This window comes from Trifolium pratense, linkage group LG2 (genome assembly GCF_020283565.1).
Source record: "Trifolium pratense cultivar HEN17-A07 linkage group LG2, ARS_RC_1.1, whole genome shotgun sequence".
NCBI classification, from domain to species: domain Eukaryota; kingdom Viridiplantae; phylum Streptophyta; class Magnoliopsida; order Fabales; family Fabaceae; genus Trifolium; species Trifolium pratense.
In genome coordinates this window covers 25,128,290-25,148,957 of record NC_060060.1, presented here as the reverse complement: position 1 = coordinate 25,148,957, position 20,668 = coordinate 25,128,290, and the positions used below count along the sequence as shown (strand labels likewise).

Below are 20,668 nucleotides of genomic sequence, written 5' to 3'. Positions count from 1 at the left end.
TCTAATTCTTACTATCTTTAAAAAAAAAAAATTATTTTTTAGATTCATAAGTGTTATTAAATGTATTTGATCAATAATATAGTTCACAAACATTAAATATTCTATAAATCTAAAAAATAAAATTCTTTTTATAATAAGAACTGAAAAAATACTAATATAAAAAAAAATTTGTTTTTTAAATTCACGGAATATTCAACATATTTTCTCTGTTTTTTAACCAAATATATTAATCATTCCATAAACTTTAAAAAATTGATTTTTTTTTCTTGTATTAAGAATGGATAAGTAACATATTCTTACAACATTTGTTAACCAGATGTTTTCAAAAATACTGTTTCATGTTAGCCAAAACCTTAGTTAGTTATGTCAAAATAAGGTAGCTACTAAATTGACATACCATTTTTACCCAAGAGTGACCCTTATCTCTTTTAAAACCCCTTGTCTTTTTTGGTCATTGTAAAACCCTTCACCTCTTTCTCTCTCTAGAACTAGAACTAGAACTAGAACGATACTATAATCTTCTTCTGTTCCAAACCTTAGCTATAGTATGTTCACTGTCATGCCTAAACTGAAAACTTTGTAACTCAACTTCTTCTCCAATGTCTTCTCTTTCCTTTGCTCACTTTCTTCCACTTCCCAGGTTCTCTCTCTCTCTCTCTCTCTCTCTCTCTCTCTCTCTCTCTCTCTCTCTCTCTCTCTCTCTCTCTCTCTCTTTCCTATTTTGATTTTCATGAAATGGGTGTCATGGAAAGTTTTTTAATTTTGGTAACCCATTTCTTAAAACTAGCATAAGAATACAATTCTTCTATAAAGATTCCATTTTTAATTCATTTTTTCATGTTTGTTGGGTTTCTTCTAAAGTTTGGGAATTTACTGTTTTTAGCTTTCATAGTTTCATGTTTAGTTAGTTGAATTGAATGTTAGTGTATAATTTTTGTGCTGGTTGAATGTGAATTGTGAATGTGTAAGTGTTGTGTTTCTAATTGTGCAGGTGCCACTTAACTTGGTCTTATAGTTATGCTTCTATAAACTTACTGCAACCTGGGGATCTTAGGTTTCAGTGTAAATCTGGTCATGTGGCAATGGCTAGGAAGAAAGCTTCTCTAGTTTCTGTTGAAGAAGAGACTAGTGAAAATGAACCTGTGGTGAAAAAGAAGGCAACTAAGGCATCTAAAGCTAAGAAGGTGTCGGCGAAGACGAAGAAAAAATCAATAGTTGAGTCTCCTGAAGGGACAATTGATTTGTTGGCAAGTGGAGATAATAATGCTTCTGTTGTAGAAGGTTCATCTCCCTCTAGTGATGATGGTTCCAAGAAGAAAACTCTGAAGACTAAAAAAAAAGGTAATCTCTTTATCTTTGTGTCAATGCTGTGAATTTTTTCTGTTTTTGTTTTGCTTATATGTGTTTGTTAAACCTTGATATGGTTTATAGATGCATCTACTTCTGCTGTTTTGAAAGAAGTTAAAGAAGTTAAGGAAGTGAAAAAGGTTACGAGACGAAGGAAACCTAAAGAGGAGAAGGTAATTTTAGAGGATAAAGAAGGTGAATTCGAAATAAATGACCAAGTTGAGCCTTCCTTTATTGAAAATGTGGAGGGTGAGAACGACGATGGTTTTCAACTGGTAAAAGATGATGGAGAGGACATTAGCGATACTTACGGTTGGCCTCCCCTTGTTTGTTGCTTTGGAGCTGCACAACATGCTTTTGTGCCTTCAGGTAGGCCTGCCAATAGGCTTATAGATCATGAACTTCATGAAAGAATGAAGGATGTGCTTTGGAGCCCTGAAAAATTTGTTAGGGCTCCTGGCGGTTGTGCCGGTAGTGTTGCCATTGCTCTTGCAAGTTTGGGTGGCAAGGTTGCTTTTATGGGAAAACTTGCAGATGATGATTATGGTCAAGCGATGCTGTATTATATGAACGCAAATAACGTTCAAACACGATCAGTCTCTATTGATAGTAAAAGGGCAACGGCTGTGTCGCTGATGAAGATTGGTAAAAGGAAACTTAAATTGAGTTGTGTGAGACCGTGTGCTGAAGATTGTTTGACAAAGGCAGAGATAAATATTGATGTGTTGAAAGAGGTATGAAATTTGAAACTCATCGACGAAAAGGATTTAAAAGAAGTAAATAGTGTTCTCTATGGCTTATAGGTTATATCCTTATAATTGGTGTTATAGCAGCATTATTGAACTTGAAGTTGATGTGCTTTTAGACATTTGATGAAACCATATTTTTTAGTAGCAAAATTGGAAGATTTGACAAATATGCAATTTCGTTATCTTGCATTTCTTCTATTTTATTGTTCAATATTTTACAACGATATTTTCTGTTGAAATGGTGCGTGGTGGATTGCCATATTAGTTACAATCATGTATGCATTTAAGTAAAAACATGAACAATTTTGTAGTTGGTTTCATTCGTTGTTTTTTAACCAACTATCCTAAAACTAAGCTTGAGTGAAAGCACTTGAATTTTTGTATAGGTTGTGCCCTCTTGCACAATAGTCCTTTGGGCTTGACCATTGACGAGACTTAGATAATTAGACGTACCCTACTTTTTGTTGAAATTTTCCGTTCATTTATAAGCGTAGCGACACCAAGGCTTGAACCCTAGAACAACAACAACTTGGACATAGAAGCTTTGGCAGCATGCTATAAACCAAAAAGCAATGCTGTTGGGTGAAAGCTCACGAATGGTTTTATGCTTAACAATTAACATATAAGGCATGTTTGTTTGCTTTGCTTGTATGTTAGATTCTCTGTGTAATGTATGCTTCCACAAAGTTTTTGTTTTGTTTTGTTTTAGCTGCTTGGGAGTTTAGATTATTACCAAATGCTATTGAACACATCTCATGCAGGCCAAAATGTTCTACTTCAACACACATTCCCTCCTTGACCGTAACATGAGATCCACGACATTGCAAGCTATCAAGATTGCAAAGCATTTCGGATCGGTTATTTTCTACGATGTAAACCTTCCTATGCCACTATGGCACTCACAGGAAGAAACTAAGACGTTCATTCAACAAGTGTGGAATCTTGCAGACATTATTGAGGTCACTAAGCAAGAACTGGAGTTCTTATGTGGGATCGCACCATCTGAAGAATTTGACACCAAAAACAATGCCAGGTCAAAGTTTGTCCATTACGAACCCGAAGTAGTTGCACCACTATGGCACGAAAATCTTAAGGTTTTGTTTGTGACTAATGGAACTTCCAAGATACATTACTACACTGCTGAATTCGATGGTTCTGTTAGAGGGATGGAAGATGCGCCAATTACCCCTTTCACTAGTGACATGTCAGCATCTGGAGACGGCATTGTTGCAGGTACATTATATTGAAAATACGTTTTGATCTTTTTCATTAATTCATTTAAAAAACATAAAGGAAACCCTTCGAAAAAATGTTGAAATCGTGTATCCTACCATTATGAGAACAATCATTAGAAATGTGACGCCTTTTGAAGCAATGCAGCAAAGTACTGGAAATTTATTCTATAAGTTCATAGAATTTTGGCATACTATTCTTGCTGTCTTATTTTCTGAAAATCGGCCTATAGTACTTTGTTGCAAAAGAACTGAATTTGATAGTATTATAATGAGCTCTCAGTTGCATATGCTCTCACTGTGATTTTAGGCGACGTTATCACTTTTGAGTTTGCTTAATGAATGCGATAACAAGGAGCCAACACTCAAGGGCTTGTATTTACTTGTATCTTCAAAGATTTGTATATAAAAATGTTATGGCATTAATTCACTTTAGTTTAACTGGTTTTTTATGATGAAACATCTCTCTAAGTTAAGTCACACTTATGAGTTCTCGTATCTTTTCAGCTATCATGCGAATGTTGACGGTTCAACCTGATTTGATCACTGATAAAGGATACCTGGAGCACAGCATCAAGTATGCAATTGATTGTGGGGTTATAGATCAATGGATTCTTGGTCGAGTACGCGGCTTTCCTCCGAAGGAAGATATGGAAGACATTTCTCCTGATCCATATGGCATAAAGACGATTACTGAAACAGAGTACCGAACGTTATTAGAGCCAGTTAGTTGAACCAGGTGATAACCAAGTAACATCAGTTTTGTTCCTTACATGTCTCACAGTGAAACTCTCTTGTATAGAAAACTGTTTCATTTATTGATTTGCTTCTTTATCTGTTTTCTGTTGCTAGAAGTTATATTGCCTTAGACTTAGTTCTTAGGTTTTTGTATCTCACTTTTGGTTGTACTAATTTGTTATACGGATTTTATCTCTCGAAATTTTAATTCTTATTGTTATCATTTATGGTTCTGTTTTAAAAGTAATGTGATCCTATGGCAACATAATTTATTAATAAAAAAAGAAAAAAGTAAATATCAGATGGCATCGCCCGGACTCGAACCGGAGACCTTCAGTGTGTTAGACTGACGTGATAACCAACTACACCACGACACCTTGTTGGTATAATTACACTCAATTTCACTAAAATTTGGAGTTTAATCTCCTTTCATCATATGCCAATGAAATTTTGTTTTGAGAGTTGAACATGGTTGATGGGATGAATTGTTAAAATTTTGTTAGAAGTTTTAATGGTGATATAGGAATTTCTAGAAAAAAAATTTCTTTTCAAGAGATTCAAAATAATCCTTGCAATATATAATTAGTGTCATTTGCTTGACTTCTAAATACTGTCAATATTTTCATGTGCATCCTTGAGACACTCCTTCATGAGATAGGGTCAGTGAATCTGAAACTTCTTTAGCTATTATAGTGCAACTGTGAAATTTATGATATTTAGTTTTAGTGATTGCACATTATATGATTAATGTTTTCCTTTGGAGTTCAGCTAGTATCTGAGTTTCCAGAATTAACAAATCCTCTGGAACATGTCACCTTGTTAGATGCTCGATCCCTAGAGGTCAAGTTTGGACATCAACTGAAATTGAAACAAAGGAAATTACAATAGGGTTGAAAGTGTTTTCTTACCTTTAAAAACTACACATGTTCAAGTGTTAATTGAAATATAATGATAGTAGAAGAACAACAATGAGATTTATCATGACATTAACTCGAGTTATGTCTTGTCTCTTTGTTTGAAAAACTTATCAGTTGATTATAAATATTTTTTTTCATGCCTTTTAGGCCACATGTATTATAATTATAATTTCTTTAGGTAACAAACTTTTATCCTAGTATTCTTTCAAGGTTCAACAAGACTTTTGCTGTAGAACACAATCTTTTCTAGATTTTTTTTTTAGTATTTATATGAAAGATATAATGTATATACACATTCATTGTAAATATTTCTTACACAGTCAGTAATTCATAACCGTCCGATCATTGAAATCGTTTGACTTTGACTATAAGTATTTATTGGTTGCGGTTTGAATGAAATTAATATCTAATATCTATCTACTACTAAAGGCTATTCTATCAATATGAAATTTTTAGATGACACATATGATGATAAATTGATAATTCAATCCACCAAATAAAATTGTGATGATAATTCCATGCCTTTTCCATCATTCCTCCAGCGCTAAACGTGCACCGAAATAGTCAAGTGAAATGATATGAGAATACTTGATGTACATGTTGCATGCATCAACAGCCACAAAAGCCAAAAGAAAAACTTTACTGAATTGAACCTAATTTTTCTTTCTAATCTGAAACAAAAGAAACCATCGTTATCATAACCAATAACCCAACCCATTTGGTAGGAAAGTAGGAAATTGTAATGATGCTCTCAACTTCTATTGGCTGCAAACAAAAACTGTACTACACTTCTCCAAACAACCTCATAGCAGAGAGCCAAAAAAAAAGGCAAAAAAAGACTTTCTATCCAAAACAAAATAAATAAGCAGGATCTCAGGATAAAACATTGTCAAATCCCTTAACACTACATATGAAGTTACACATCTGCACGGGACTTCATATACTAATTTTTCAAGTCGGAAACTTCGAGTTTTGCGGCAGCCAGCCTATCCAAAAACCACACCAACTTCCCGCTAGCTGGTTGGACCATTCTTGCTGGTATTGACAGGCAATCTGGTCCGATCTCATCTACTGCCAACAGTACAGCATCTGCTTTGTTTTCGCCTTCTGCGACCACCGCAACATTGGACGCAGAATTGATAACAGGCAAGGTGAATGTGATTCTTTCCGGCGGGGGTATTGGGGAGTCAGTGATGAAAGTCACCCATTCTTCTCTTTCATTAAGTGCTGGATGATTAGGAAACAAAGAGGCAACATGGCCATCATTACCCAATTCAAGCAGAACCAGATCAAACTTTGGGCAGTCACTGATCTGAGACGCTTTGACAACACGTGTTCTCACTAACTGTCGGATGAGAAATTCATAATCATCAGCAGCTTCTTCTGCTGACACGGAATCATTAATAGAAACCGCGTGACTGGGGACAATAGGCACCTGTTAATATAACAAGCATATCAGTCGAGGAATATAAATTAATATTAATTAATGACAAAATCAAACCAGGTACAATCTCATGGATATTAAAAGATAGACATAGAGACAAAAAAATAGAGTAATTCTTACAAACCAAAACAAACCATTTTAATAGAACTCAACATTTAAATAGAAAGCACTAAAACCTGAATCATTTCATTTTTACATCGGGAAAGAATTTATTCACAAGCATCTCATGTATTCTAAAGAAGAACGAGAGAAATGCAATTCAAGGAAACTTCAAATAGAACAAGGAATAGCTACTGCAGAATAAGGAAACTTCAGATAGAAGCGAACAATATCTTCAACATGGGTATGAACACGAATGCACGATAGTAAAGACATAAATTTGAAGCCAGATGATTGCATTTTACGGATCCAGCTATACAGTGTTTCTCTAATTCTCCAGCTAGAGTATATTCATTATTCAAGTAGCAGCTCATATGTTACATAAAACTTTCTGCAAAGTTCAAAGTAAAGTTTTTATGCCTTTTCTGGTTGGTCTATATAACCAACTAGTGGAAAGCATCTTGTAAAATCTTCTGGCTGAGATCTTGAGGCTGGAAATTATTTGACCGAGGTGTTTTCCTTGGATCTTTGTAATTATTGTATAGTTTTATTGTATAATTGGCCATTGACAGGGTCTTCATAACATTAGAGACCTATATTATGAAATAAATATCTCAGGTTGGAAGCGGGCTTGACAACCAACTTCCTGTAATGATGAGGGCTTTGAAAAATTGGAGGCACATACCACTGACAGGCAATGTATTCTCCTCCAGCATGTAGCGATAGAATAAACAAACTATCGTAGTATGTTTCCAATTTGAAATTTTCTTATAATTTGATCATCAATACAGTTAGAACCGTACAAAAGTATAATACCCTCTACTGGAGATTCTATAAAAGTCTAAACACCACAATTATAATTTTAACTAGGGGCTGTGTTGGTGGGGAATAACTGATTCCTTCACATATTTGGCTCAGCAAGTTTTGTGAAACCCACTTTCATGTAGTTTCTACAGCTACATTGCAACCAATAGCTGTTACTCAAATGCATGGTGATCACTGTCATTACTCTGGTCCATGGTTTCCAGAAGGTCATATTGGTGTTCTAAATAGCAGCTATAGCAACGCTATAGTGGTATTGCATAGCAGAATTTAAACAAACCGCTATTGTTCCTTGATACACTATTTAAGAAAAATTATTGTGAAATAGCAGCACTGTTGCGTAGCAGGATCTGAACATACTGCTATTTTCTGCAATGCACAATTGACAACACCGGGTCATATCCAGTATTTTCTTTATCCGGCAAGATATAGAACTCCCCTGTTTTCTTCACAAATACCAAATTCCTCAAACATGGGTTATACTTTTGGGACTCAACGTGTATTCATGTTAGGCCCACTATTATTAATAGGGCAATCATTAATTAGTAGAGGGGCAAGGTAGTCAGAGTTGAGATCCGATGCAAGATCGGGGACGGCCGGGGTCACGAGATCGTGAATCGGAGGATTGTAACATAGATCGGAAGATCCTACCAATTTAACAAACTCATAGATATTGCATATAGGTTCATACATATGCATATAAAACAAAATAATTTAGTGTAAAAAAAACTTCAAATCACACCCAAAATACTTGAATAAACTGAAACTTAGTTTTAAGATTCCTAACATAAAACATAAATGCCAAAAAGTCAAAAACAATAATTAAAAAAAAGTATTTAAAGACTACGTGAGAGTGCAATTAATCTAGGTGTACTGGGAAAGTTTCCACAAATTACTGCTTAGTGGATGTATTGGAAGATTCCCACAAATTAATTGGTATAATGGGTGAGAATGAGATACTAACCGTCGCACGTGACAGCTAGACAAAAACGTGTTTTTTTAGGGTTTTGACAGTTAATTGTCGTTTAAGTAACCGTGTCACGAACCCGACCCACAAACCCAGATTTGCGAGGAAGACGAACGGTATCTGAAGGATCGCACGATTCCACCTTTCCTATGTCTTTGCACAGCGATCCCAGTCGCTCCCAGCAATTTATGTTTCTGGCCATACACGTAGAAGTTATGTTGTTAATCTCAGATAGCGGCGCGTAGCGCGACCCCCAAAAAATGCTATAGCGGGTAATGGGATGACCACTATTGTGAAGACCAAAAAACCATGTAAAATTAAACATAAATTCCAACAACATACATAAATACTAAAAAATATAAAAATACACAAAATTAAAGGGACTTTTATACTTAATAATTATACTAAATATTGTCATTTACCATCAAAATATGCTCTAAATAAAGACTAAATAACACTCCATCAAGTTCTAGAAGTACTCAAAGCGTAGAAGCATGTGATCATAAGTTCCAGGTTGCGATCTTGAGTGCCATGGAGAGGGGAAGTACACACTACACATGGATTTGTTGGAAGACTGTGATGAGTATAAGAAAAGGGGCACGGAACAACATGGGGATGGAAGAATGAGGGATTGATTTGGGAGGTTGGGATATATTCCGTGCCTCAACCTGATGTTGTCAAGAAGAGACCCCACGAGATATAGGTGCATTTGAATTCTTGATCTTCTTCGTCAAGTTTAGAGCAAGCAATAAATTGAAGGGATCGGAAGCCTAGGGAAGCAATTGATAATTCAATGCAGAATCAGAGGATATCTAAGAGTAAGAATGCCAAAGGATAGAAAAGGAATACCGAATACATCCAAATTAGATTATCAAGTTGCTATTTAAGATCTAAGATCTAAGATTTTATTATGTATTATCAGAATATGGGGGAATCTGTAGTGCAAAGTTTGTTCAAATTTTTTCGGAAAACTGCAAAAATTTTCAAAACACAAGTTGAATCTAGGCCCTTGAATTAGAATCCAGAGACGTTGCCCTCGAGACATATGACTCAGTTAAAGTATGTCTTATTTTAGTTCAACTGCATTTTATGGAATAGCAATGCCCTCATTTTTTTCAGGACCAATAAAGACCGGTGTGGCAATTATTTACCTATATGCCGACAAGATTTTCCAAAGTTCCTCACTGCCACACTTCGTCAACTTTACCAAGTATCAATGCTCCAGTCTATCCAATATGCCAACAACCATGCAACTATCAAGCTGATGTACTGGCAACCTCAAACGATGAACTCAAGATTTGGTTAATTTCAATCCAATAATCGAAATAGGACAAACGAGCACCATATAATTGTGGGATTGTGACTTATGGTGCTCCATGGTGGGCAGCCCTTCACAAAATCTGCCGCGTGACCTTCCACGGCATTGCACTGTGCTAGCCTCCTGGATCAAACCCACTAAGGTTAGCAAGTTATCGAGCACTTGTTAGCACTAGCAGTTATCAGGATCGACCCCTGTCAGGATAAAATCCTACTCGTAACATATATCTACAACAGAAAAAATTTACCCAAGTAAGATTAGGTAATTTTTCACAATCTATAAATAAAAAGGGTCCTAGCCTCTCCAGTTATGGTCATTCATTAACCATGACACCAAGAAATCTCTTCATACTAGCCAGTCACATACTTGGTTGCTAAAACCTCTTCTGCAGATTCAATTCAACCACTGGTGCAACTCGAGCAAATAACTAAGAGGCTACCTTAGAAAGTTAGAACAATTACAATCATTTGAACAAAATTGTATCAACTACAAGAGAAATCATAGAAGCTGTAAAAAATAACATTCAACTATGCGAGCAGATATCAAATACTCCATTGTTAGGTTGTAGAGAATGATTGTATAAGTAAGTCGATGTTCAAAATAAGGAACGTCATAGGAAAAATCTCATATTCCACATGACCAAGAGAATTTTAAGAAGGTTATTCAATAAATACTCAAAACAATTATTCGATTTTCTCAGCCAAGTGGCAAGAATAGATAAAGTCAAAACCGTTCATCTTGTTAAAAGATCCTTGCCCTATTTTGTTTGGTTTTCCCTTTTAAGAAATAGCCACAAAAGAATGAAAATTAGTAAAGAACAATTTAATGCTCATGTTACTCTCCTCCAAATCAGTCTTGACTCTTGAGAGTAAACCGACCTTTTTTGACACCAACGAAGCAATATAAAAAACATAAGATAATTAAAAATTGAGGAGCCAACCTTAGATAAAAAGACATCCTTAGCATGCTTAAAACTGCTATCCTCATGATTTTTCGACACAACACACTCGTCGGCCCAGAAGATATACCACTTGGTCCAGTCCACAGTCTTGTTATAAGGAGGATGCAATAGTTGTCTGTTTGAAACAATAAAATTTTAACCTAACACCAAATCATAAAATCATAGAAACATTATATGAAAAAGATTAAAATACAGATACCCCATTAAATCAATGAGAGAACCACCAGATATAACAAGGGAAAAGAATCCATGCTCCTGCACAGCTGCGTCTGACAATTCAGCAATGTATTCTGCCAAAACAGTCTTCACCTCATCCACGCTGTCATAAATCCTCAACTCTCCTCTATTCTTATGATCACCAGAGAGAGCCATGGTTCTAGAAAGTTCAATAGCTATAATACATGCCAAAAAAAAAACACAAATAGATCATCAAAATAATTATTTTTTTACACTAAATCATCAAAATATTTGCATATAGAAATAATAAAGCATTGAAAAACAAGCAATATATAACTGACAGTACTAAATTTGAAATTGAAATTCAAAGTGCTCAGACCCTTCTAAATCTAACACACAAATTGCATTCCAAAATTGTCCAAGATCCTTCCTTTACAGCTTAAAACAAAAATCACAAGGTGATATTATAAAAGGCATATAGTTATGAGAAAATTTTACTATTTATTTCACTACATAACTTCAATGATTAAATGAGTGAGGTGACACTAGGGTTTACAGAAATATACATATAACAACCAATCGTTAGTTGGTTCAGCGGTGATTGGCGCTGGACTTGGTAGGGAGGACCACAGTTCGATCCCGGAATTGCGACTTGATGCCAGAACTGACCCCCAAACCAGATTAGGCAGCCCAGTGGGCCGGATACCGGTGGTGAAAAAAGAAAAAAAAAATATACATATAACTATAAGCTATTGTTTGATAAAATTCAACACAAATTCTATATGCATGTGGAGACTCTAATTGTCAAAATGAAGGAAATTGAACTAAAGGGTATCATTGTCACAGCACAAATTTCAAGTGATCGATGTAAAAAACAAAAATTTATGGAACCAAATAGAGAACAAAAAAAAAATGGGCGAAAGATCATAATAAAAGTAAAAACATGTTGAGAATTATAGAATAAAGTTGTAAAATAAGAAAAGCATGAAGGATAATGATAGTGTGATGAAGAAGAAAAAAGTGCGAAACAAAGAGAATCGTTACGTTTGAGAATGAGAGAATGGAAGGGAAGAAATGCTTACAGAGAAGAGAAGAGGAGTGGCACACAGAACAGAACAAGGTGACGAATGTTAAAGAGATGGGTACGAACAACTTAGTTTATACTTTTATATAATAATAATAATAATAATAATAATAATAATAAAATAGTAGGGTAAAATAAGTTTTTCTTTACTATCAAATTAAATAATTTTAGTTTTTGTACCTATAAATTTCTTATACATATTTTTATCCCTATAATTTTTTTTTCTCCAGTAGCATGGTGGTTAGTAATTTCACTTTTAAAGGTTCCAAAAATATACTGAAAAAAAAAATTCACTTTAAAGATGAATAAGTGCAGTGTTTGGGTTCAAACCCGGACTCCTGCATCATAATATATGCGATGTCCCTACCAACTGAGTTAAGTTCACGAAGACTTATCCCCATAAAATTTTCTGTTTTGAATTTTATTTTTAATGGATAATCAAGTAGCTTAGTGACTAGACTCCCACACATTTAAATGTGTGAAATGTGGAATTTAGGGTTCGAAGCACTACAATAATGTCTCTGGTAGCTACCATTTGAGCTACACTTATAACACTTTTATATTGAAGATATGTATATATTATATCTATGTATTATGTTAAATTTATATAAATAAATATTATGTTAAAAAAATATATGTACCAAAAAAATATTATGTTAAAAAAATATCAAAATTTTGTCATTAGAATTAAAAACAAAACAAATACTTTTGTATATGAATGAAAACATGTGATTTTTTTTTTATCGGAACAAAAATCAAATTTCACTAATTTTATAGGAACGAAAAACATATTTATATCTATATAATAATGTAGCCATTTTAGCGAGTTTGGTTTTCACTTGGATTTTTCACTTTTTTATTTTACCCTTCTAATTCAAAGATTCATTGTTTTAAATCATTGGTAGTATGGTGACATTTTACAAGAAACTTAAACTCACCCAAATAGGAGTTTACAATGACTTTTTTTTTTTACTCAACAATGACATTTAATATAAATAAATGAAATATTTTTCCGTGTCATTTAATTAATTAAATTAAAGTTAGATGTAGTGAATTGATTTGACAAAATACATATTTTTTTTTGAAGAAGTTAAATTAGCCCACCCAATTTGGCGCCAGGGAGAATCGAACCTCAGACCTCAAGAGGAGCACACTCTCAGGTCCCAAGCCAATACCAATGCACCAACCCAAGTGGGTTTGACAAAATACATATTACTCCTATCGAAGTATATGCATATGTTATTTTTAGGGTTAATATGTGTTTTGTCGCTGCGATTTGGATGAGTTTTGCTTTACTCCTATAATATTTTTTTGTTTTGATTTTACCCCCTGAAATTTAAATAAGCCATATTTTTAATACTTCACCACGCATATTGGCATATGATTGTACATTTTGGTGACGTGACATACTATTATTTGTTATTTTTTATTTACTTTTAAGTCCATTTGATATTTATAACTTTTTAATAAAACAAATTAAATCATTAATCAAGAAGAAAGGAAGATTTAAAAAGTTATAAATTCACCTGTACATTTTGCTTATTTTTATTTTTATTAAAAGTTATAAATATCTAGGTGAATTTAAAAGTAAAAAAAAAAAGACAAGCATGCTACATCATCAAAATGTACAGTCATATGCCAATATGTGCCGCTAGAGTTAAAAACATAGACTTTTTGAATTACGGGAGGTGAAGCAAAAAAAAATAATTACAAGGATAAAACAAAACTCACCCAAATGGCAGGGAACAAAACACCTATTAACCCTTATTTTTATCTATTATATTTGGATTTAACTTAGGCAATTTCTATGATACATTAGAAAATTCGAATGTACCGGTATATTAAGTTTTTAAATTAATGATTAAATGATTTTTGTTTCTTATAATTTAAAAAAATCATGGTAACTAAATATTATTTACCAAACCAGTCAGCAAATTTTTTTAAATTTTTTATTTGGTGAATTAATTTTTCTTTTAATTTTTTTAAAAAAAAATTTTTTAATTTTTTTTATTACTCATAATAGTGGAAATTGTACTATGAGATGGATTATAGTATTTTTCCTTTTTTAGAAAATCGTACAAATGACTATATTTGTAATTTTTTATTGAATTTTTCTCTTTATATATTGGTATAGGTATTTATTTTCTACTTTTTAATAATAATATGAGCTATAAGTGGGGGACGGAGAATGATTTACCTTAATGTCTAAATACTCTTAATTTATCAAAAAAGCTATACCAAAACTCGGTATTCGCTTTATATATATAAGTATTTCTAATTACCATCGTTTAAACAAATGAAAATTTTATTATAAATATTTTTTAGTTGAGCTGGTAAAAGTGAAAATCTATATTATTTTTTAAGCAAAACGCATCCATAAGTCTTAAAGTTTTACGTTTATAACAGATAGATTATTTAAGTTTTACTCCTCATACTTTTTCTCATCTGATGGGTTTTAAAAATTTGCTTTTTTCGTTTAAAAAAAAAAACTAACACTTTTAAAATGAGATGTTGAATCTAGGAGTAACTTTAAAATGAGTTACTCCACTTATTAATTTATTATAAACAATACAATTTCAATGCAAATATAAGATTTTCTATTTTTTTAGTATGAACTTCACATATCATTGGGAAGACTATTTAACACAAAAAGAAGAAGAGGTAAGAGTAAGAGTATTTATAAAAATATGTTTAGAAGAATTACAATTTTCTTTATGGTAGTGTAAATTTATATGGTAATTCAATTTATTTATCTATAATTCTATATGCATATTTTATCTTTTGGATGATAAACTTGGAGATTTTTAAACAATTAAAACATTTAAATTGTCTTTAATCAACAAACAAAAAACATTTAAATTGTCTTGAATTCAAAATTCTCTAAAATTTTCAATTACTCAATCCAAATCCAAACAAGTATTTAGGTCACCATGAATTCATTAGTTTCTTCTCTTCATGCTTTCTACACAATAAAAAACAGAAACAGAAATCTCTTTTTTTTTTTCCTTATACATTTTTTTTATCTCCCTTTCTTTTTCCTCCTCGTGATTGAAAGTTTATATATGCCAATTCAATCTTTAAGATGTCCTTTTAATTATGATAACCAACTTTATATCATATAGTATTTTCATGGTGTTGCTGCTAATGATGATGATATAATGTCAACATGTCATCCATCATTTTCTACAGTTTCTTTCCAACCTCCTCCACCATAGAATCAAATGATGAACATATAGTTGGGGATTGGAATCTTTGGAAATCCAAATCAAGCTACAGTGCCAGAGGTGGGAAAGCTTAAACACAAGATATTGTAGTTTTCCTCTCAAAGCATAATGGTTGCATTATGTCATGTTGCACGAATTAATGAGAAGGTATAAAAAGATAAAAAATAAAAAATAAAAATTGTCAAGTGTTTTGAAGTTTGAATTCTGACTTTTATGTATATAATATATAATGCGAGACTTTTATCAATTGAGTTAAGTTCACGGAGACAAAATAATCTTTTACAAGTAAAAAGAATGTTGAGTTGCTCACAATCAAGTATTTTGATGATGTGACACTCTATAAGAAAACTTTACAATCTCTATTAAAAAACATTTTCATCATCTCCTTTAATTAAATCATTTTCATTTTAATTATCTTTAATTAAATCATTTTAATTTGAATTATCAATATATCAAATTATCACTATATAACATTTTCATCATCTCCTTTAATTAAATCATTTTAATTTTAATTATCTTTAATTAAATCATTTTTATTTTAATTATCAATATATCAAATTATCACTATATAACTTCTTACAAGGGACCAACTAACTAAAATGAAAAATTATTAAATTAAAATGGACCAACTAATATATAAGATTTATATAACCACAAAATATTCATGACTATTGGAATTCTTTCAATACTAATAAAAAAATGAATCATTATATTTCAAGCAAGTGAGTCACTTTGATATTCCAAACCTCTTTGATCAATGCCTTAAAGAACTGAATTTAATAATAAAAAAAACGTGTGTCTCTCTTGCTTGAAATATATTCTTTCAATACTAAATGAATTAAAATGGATCATTCTTCATTACTTATATTGTTTAGAAGGGATTGCTTGAAACCAAAGGGATCATACTTCTACTTAGCCTAATGAATTAAAAGGATCATACTTCTAATTTTATGACTCTACTTAGACATATAAGTTATTGTGATGATGTGACACTCTATAAGAAAAATCTACAATCTTTATTAAAACTTTTTCACATTTCATATAATAGATTTTTATTTCTTTTTTAGGTTGGATATTTTTTTAAATATCAACCGGTGTTTTGTTCGATGATTAATTAAACTTTGAGTTGAATCGATTAATATGAATATGAATTTTTTCATGTGAAGGAGGAGAACAGGATAAAACATACTTATATTTTTGCTTACGTTGCATCCTTGCTCCTTATAAAGCCTATGAAATTGCACCTCATGTAAGGATGTGTATTTAACTCTAATGGCAGTTTGTAAACCATCATTTTTTTTATTGATATAATGTTTGTAATTAGACAACTTTTCTTTTTCATTTATTATTTTATTAGTCTAATGTTTTAGCTTATTTGTTTCTTATTTTCTTTTTCATTTATTATTTTATATAAGGTAAAAGATTTGTATAAAAAATTGTTGATTAATGGGAATATAATTAATTATTTTCATGTGAATAAGTTAAAGAGGATAAAAGAGACTTCAATTTATTGATTTTGAAGTACCTTAAAATTTATATAGATCGAGGGTATATTGATGTTGGAGGCATTCAATTAAAAGAGGACAGTCCAAATAATTTAGAAATATAAATATGTGTCTCATTTTTATACTATATTGTCTATAATGTGTAGGTGATCTACTTGATCTCGATCAAGAGAAATATAGAAACAAAAACAAAGTAGAAATTAAAATAAGTTTTTTTTTTGTAGTTGACACTCAAGTCATGCGGTTCTTATAATTGTAATACATGCAAGAAGTTATATTGATTCAACTTGACTTAGAGGTTGTCCAAATATATAATCTTCATGCATTTATCGTATAACACTTGGCTAAATCTGGATGGTTCAATATGAGTATATATGAATTTTAATGGATGATCCTATTTTAATCTACGCATGCCATCTTATTCTTACAACCATAAAATGAATCGATGAAAAGAATTGTGCTAAAAACATGTTAGTTTAGAAATTGTGCTAAATACTTTTTCCTCCCACTTAGAATTGTACTAAAAACTTTCTAAATTAAATTAAAAAAAGACAAAAATTATTAAATAAAAATTGTTGATGCTCATTTGTCAAAATAAATTTTAGAAATTATTAAAACCGTAGATGTTAAAATATATTTACATATATTTAGAAAATATAATCACACATATATTTAAACATATTTACACACAACTAAAATTCACCAATAATTCAAAAATTATTAATTTAATTTACATAATAATATAACTTTTTGGATAAATTAAGTACATATTCTAAAAGAATGTTTACGTTATGGCTGAAAATAAAATAGTGGAATATTTATAAAAATAAGATGACATTTTTTTAAGCAAATAAGAAGATGACACATGTTAAATCTTAAATTCATCTATAAGACTTTCTTTACCTTAACCAAATAACTAAACCTAAATTCAAATATATAAAATCTTCGTCCAAACTTATATATTGACAACAACAAATATTCAAGTTTATATAATATAATAAGAAAATAAATGTTCAAGAAAATATTAAATAAGAGGGACAAAAACTAACAATAATTTTGAAGAGACACAAACCTCACCAAGAAAAAGAAAAACAAACCAAAAACAAAAGGACCAATCAAAAAAAAAAATGAACCAAACAATAGACTAAAAAATTGGGACTAATAAAGTTGGAATAAATTTTCACCAAGTGAATAAGTGAGAATAAACTCCAAGAAAACGAGAGATGAGTAAGTAGATAAGCTATTTGGAACCTTAAATTGCATAGAACGTAGTAAGCAAAATATGCTATTTGATACATAATTTTCAAAAAATGAGAACACATGGAACATATAGTCAAAGCCACCATATATGAATCATATTCTATAATCAAAACTTTTTTTAACATTTCTCATGAGTAATATTGTCTACAAGTATAATTAGGTATGCCTCCAACTCTTATTGAAAATAATAAAATAAGGGATACATCAAAAATAAAAAACAAAGTGACATTTGACTATAAAATTGAAACTATCGAAAATAAAATCTTATATTATAAGAGATCTTATATTATAAAGAAAACTAAAATCTTATATTATTACACTAATAAAATAAAAAATGATACATCCTTTCAAACTTATGAAATATTATAAGAGATCTATTACATTAAAATGTAAACAAACTACGATATAAATTAATAAAAAATCTAATATTTCTAAACAACTTTTTTTTACTCATATACTAATATTAAATATAATCATATTTTAAAATAATATCTATTATTTTTTTTTTTTGCATTGAAAAGGGGCTATGCCCAAAAAGAATTACACGGAAATAATGCGGGGAGTAGAAACTCCCGAAGAATCAGAAGAACACAATAGGTCCACCCCTAAGGGAGGTTCATCAAACAAAGTAAACGCAGCTTGCTCGCATCCCATAGATGCTAAGGCATCGGCAACTCTATTTGCCTCTCGATATACATGTCGGATTCTAACATCCCACCCCTCTTGAAGTAAACTTCGTATACGTCGAACTAAACTCCTTCCTTCACTACTGCCAAGTCTATCACCCCAAAGATTCCTTACCACTGTCAAGGAATCCATTTGGAGCTCTATATAGTTGAGGCCTCTCCTTCTTGCAAGACATAACCCACTATATACTCCCCATAGTTCAGCATTAAAGGCAGACGTGGTACCTATATATTTGGAGAATCCTGTAATCCAATTTCCATGTTGATCACGCAAGACACCGCCACATCCGGCTACTCCATGTTGCACAGCACCATCCGTGTTTAAACTTATCCAACCATTGCTTGGAGCTTCCCATCTGACATTGATAGTTATTCTTAGTTATCGCAATTATTATTTTTTATTTATAAAAATATTTTAATTATATATTTTAATCAAACCCGTGCAACGCACGGGTTTACCCCTAGTCATAATAATAATTCTACTGTATTAAAATTATTGATCACCGGTGTATTTTGATTATTATAAATGCAAAATAGCGAATAACAATTTTTTTCTTGGTTTTAGATGAAATAATAATTCATTGAAATTAAACTCACATATAATTATGAGATCCCGGATTTGAACCCGGGTCAGGGTCACGAAGTCCGGCCTAATAATTTCGATATTTTTGTCAGTTGAGCTAGGACTTATGGGACGGCGAATAACAATTTTAAAGTAATACATATTATATAAAAAAATAAAAAAATAAACAGTACAACTACAAAAATAATTAAAATTATATTAAAAATTAAAAGTGGCAATTTTTAATTTTTTATCTCTTCTAAATGTGGTCACCATTATAAAACTTGATGTGTTGGAATAATAAGATCTTGTTCCTCACCTGACTCTCATTCAACATTCGGATTATGGTCAATAACTTCAAGAAGGTCGGTTGATAGAGTCATTAAGCGGAATAATAATAATTTTTCTTGTGTCATCCTTAATGTCGACGGAAGTTGTCTTGGTTCTCCTGTTCGATCTGGATTTGGGGGAATCTTTAGAAACGATTCAGACTATTGTCAAGTATCATGTCCACGCAACGTTGATCCAAGATATAAAGTAGATGCTTTCTCATAACAATATTTATCTTCGTCACACCCTTAGAGAGGAAAATCAATGCATTGATTTCTTCGCAATACTTGAAGCCTCTTCAAATGCTGATATGTCTATTCATGCTTCTCCTCTAAACAGTATTCTTGATCTTTTAAGAAGTGACACGACGGAAACTTTCTTCCTCAGAGAATAGTCTTGTCTTTTTGTTTTTGCCTCTCTGTTTTTCTTTTAATAGCTTTGTAAAAAAAAAAAATCATCATTACAAAAGAGGGGTTAAAATTTATTTGAACCTCCTACAAACTCATAAGTGTCCCAGACCACAATATATGACAAAATAGAACTTGGGTACCCTGTCTGAGGAATCTTGTAAATATTATAGTATATCTATGCATAAAATGGAAAAATAACATGACATGATTGATGATAGGGTCTTGTAACATTGATTGCTCCTTTTAGGAAGAAGAAGCAAGAGCCATCCATGAACCTATGTTGTGGGTGACATCTTCAATCCCACTTGAATCAAAACTTTAATTCAAAGCCATAAATTCAATTATGCCTTTTAAACTCATACATGATAATTAACCAATTTTGAGAGCTACTTCTCATGTTATGCACTTTCCCACTTTATAGTTGTGTTTACTTTAACTGTATATATCTTAGTTGGCCCTATGTGTTTGTCTCTGTTTTCATTTGAGGTTTTTAGTTTTTATGTGAGGTTGAATATCTAATTTTTTTGGATCCAAGTTTTTTTCCTTCAACTATATATAGCTAAATATATTTTTAGATCTATAAAATGAACAAAGGCAAAGGCTAGCATGCAAGAATTCTACTTTTTGGGTTTTCATCTCTCTAAAACTTAGGAAATTTCTTGGATTTCATTCACTATAAAATATTTAACGATTACTTTTAGTCTCTAAAATGACATTTTATTTTTTGGTTTTTTTACCGTGCTTTTGTTCTCATTCACACCTTTTTTTAAAGTTTTGTTGTGAGTTAAATAAAATATAATTAAAAATTATTCCATACAAAAATTGAATATGAATTC

General features: G+C 31.6%; 2 protein-coding genes and 1 non-coding gene across 4 annotated transcripts; 1 reads left to right on the top strand and 2 right to left on the bottom strand.

The window, feature by feature from the left end:
* Nucleotides 1–408: 408 nt before the first annotated feature.
* Nucleotides 409–4,289, top strand: LOC123906112 (fructokinase-like 2, chloroplastic). Its single transcript, XM_045955968.1, has 5 exons — nucleotides 409–640; nucleotides 992–1,341; nucleotides 1,432–2,081; nucleotides 2,858–3,329; nucleotides 3,836–4,289. Exons 1-5 carry the CDS (start codon nucleotides 600–602, stop codon nucleotides 4,060–4,062), a joined length of 1,740 nt encoding a protein of 579 aa, XP_045811924.1. The 5' UTR covers nucleotides 409–599; the 3' UTR covers nucleotides 4,063–4,289.
* An 80-nt stretch (nucleotides 4,290–4,369) lies between these two features.
* On the bottom strand, nucleotides 4,370–4,443 carry TRNAV-AAC. Its single transcript has one exon. It is a non-coding gene; the product is annotated as a tRNA-Val (tRNA).
* A 900-nt stretch (nucleotides 4,444–5,343) lies between these two features.
* LOC123906111 (probable 6-phosphogluconolactonase 1) lies at nucleotides 5,344–11,909 on the bottom strand. Of its 2 annotated transcripts, none has more exons than XM_045955966.1 (4): nucleotides 11,854–11,909; nucleotides 10,794–10,986; nucleotides 10,574–10,709; nucleotides 5,344–6,418 (listed from the first exon to the last, which is right to left on the bottom strand). In XM_045955966.1, the coding sequence occupies exons 2-4, from the start codon at nucleotides 10,964–10,966 to the stop codon at nucleotides 5,927–5,929; spliced, it is 801 nt and encodes a 266-aa protein (XP_045811922.1). In that variant the 5' UTR covers nucleotides 10,967–10,986; nucleotides 11,854–11,909; the 3' UTR covers nucleotides 5,344–5,926. The 2 variants fall into 2 exon arrangements, with proteins under 2 accessions (XP_045811922.1, XP_045811923.1); XM_045955967.1 differs by lacking the exon at nucleotides 11,854–11,909 and adding an exon at nucleotides 11,338–11,355.
* Between the last annotated feature and the right edge of the window lie 8,759 nt (nucleotides 11,910–20,668).

Excerpts from the sequence above, each read along its gene's own strand:
- LOC123906112 (XM_045955968.1), top strand. The coding sequence starts at position 600 with ATGTCTTCTCTTTCCTTTGCTCACTTTCTTCCACTTCCCAG. Across the intron at positions 1,342-1,431 it reads TCTGAAGACTAAAAAAAAAG|ATGCATCTACTTCTGCTGTT; the intron begins GTAATCTCTTTA and ends TATGGTTTATAG. Across the intron at positions 3,330-3,835 it reads TGGAGACGGCATTGTTGCAG|CTATCATGCGAATGTTGACG; the intron begins GTACATTATATT and ends GTATCTTTTCAG.
- LOC123906111 (XM_045955966.1), bottom strand. The coding sequence starts at position 10,966 with ATGGCTCTCTCTGGTGATCATAAGAATAGAGGAGAGTTGAGGATTTAT. Across the intron at positions 10,710-10,793 it reads TCTCTCATTGATTTAATGGG|ACAACTATTGCATCCTCCTT; the intron begins GTATCTGTATTT and ends TGTTTCAAACAG. Across the intron at positions 6,419-10,573 it reads AGGATGTCTTTTTATCTAAG|GTGCCTATTGTCCCCAGTCA; the intron begins GTTGGCTCCTCA and ends TTATATTAACAG.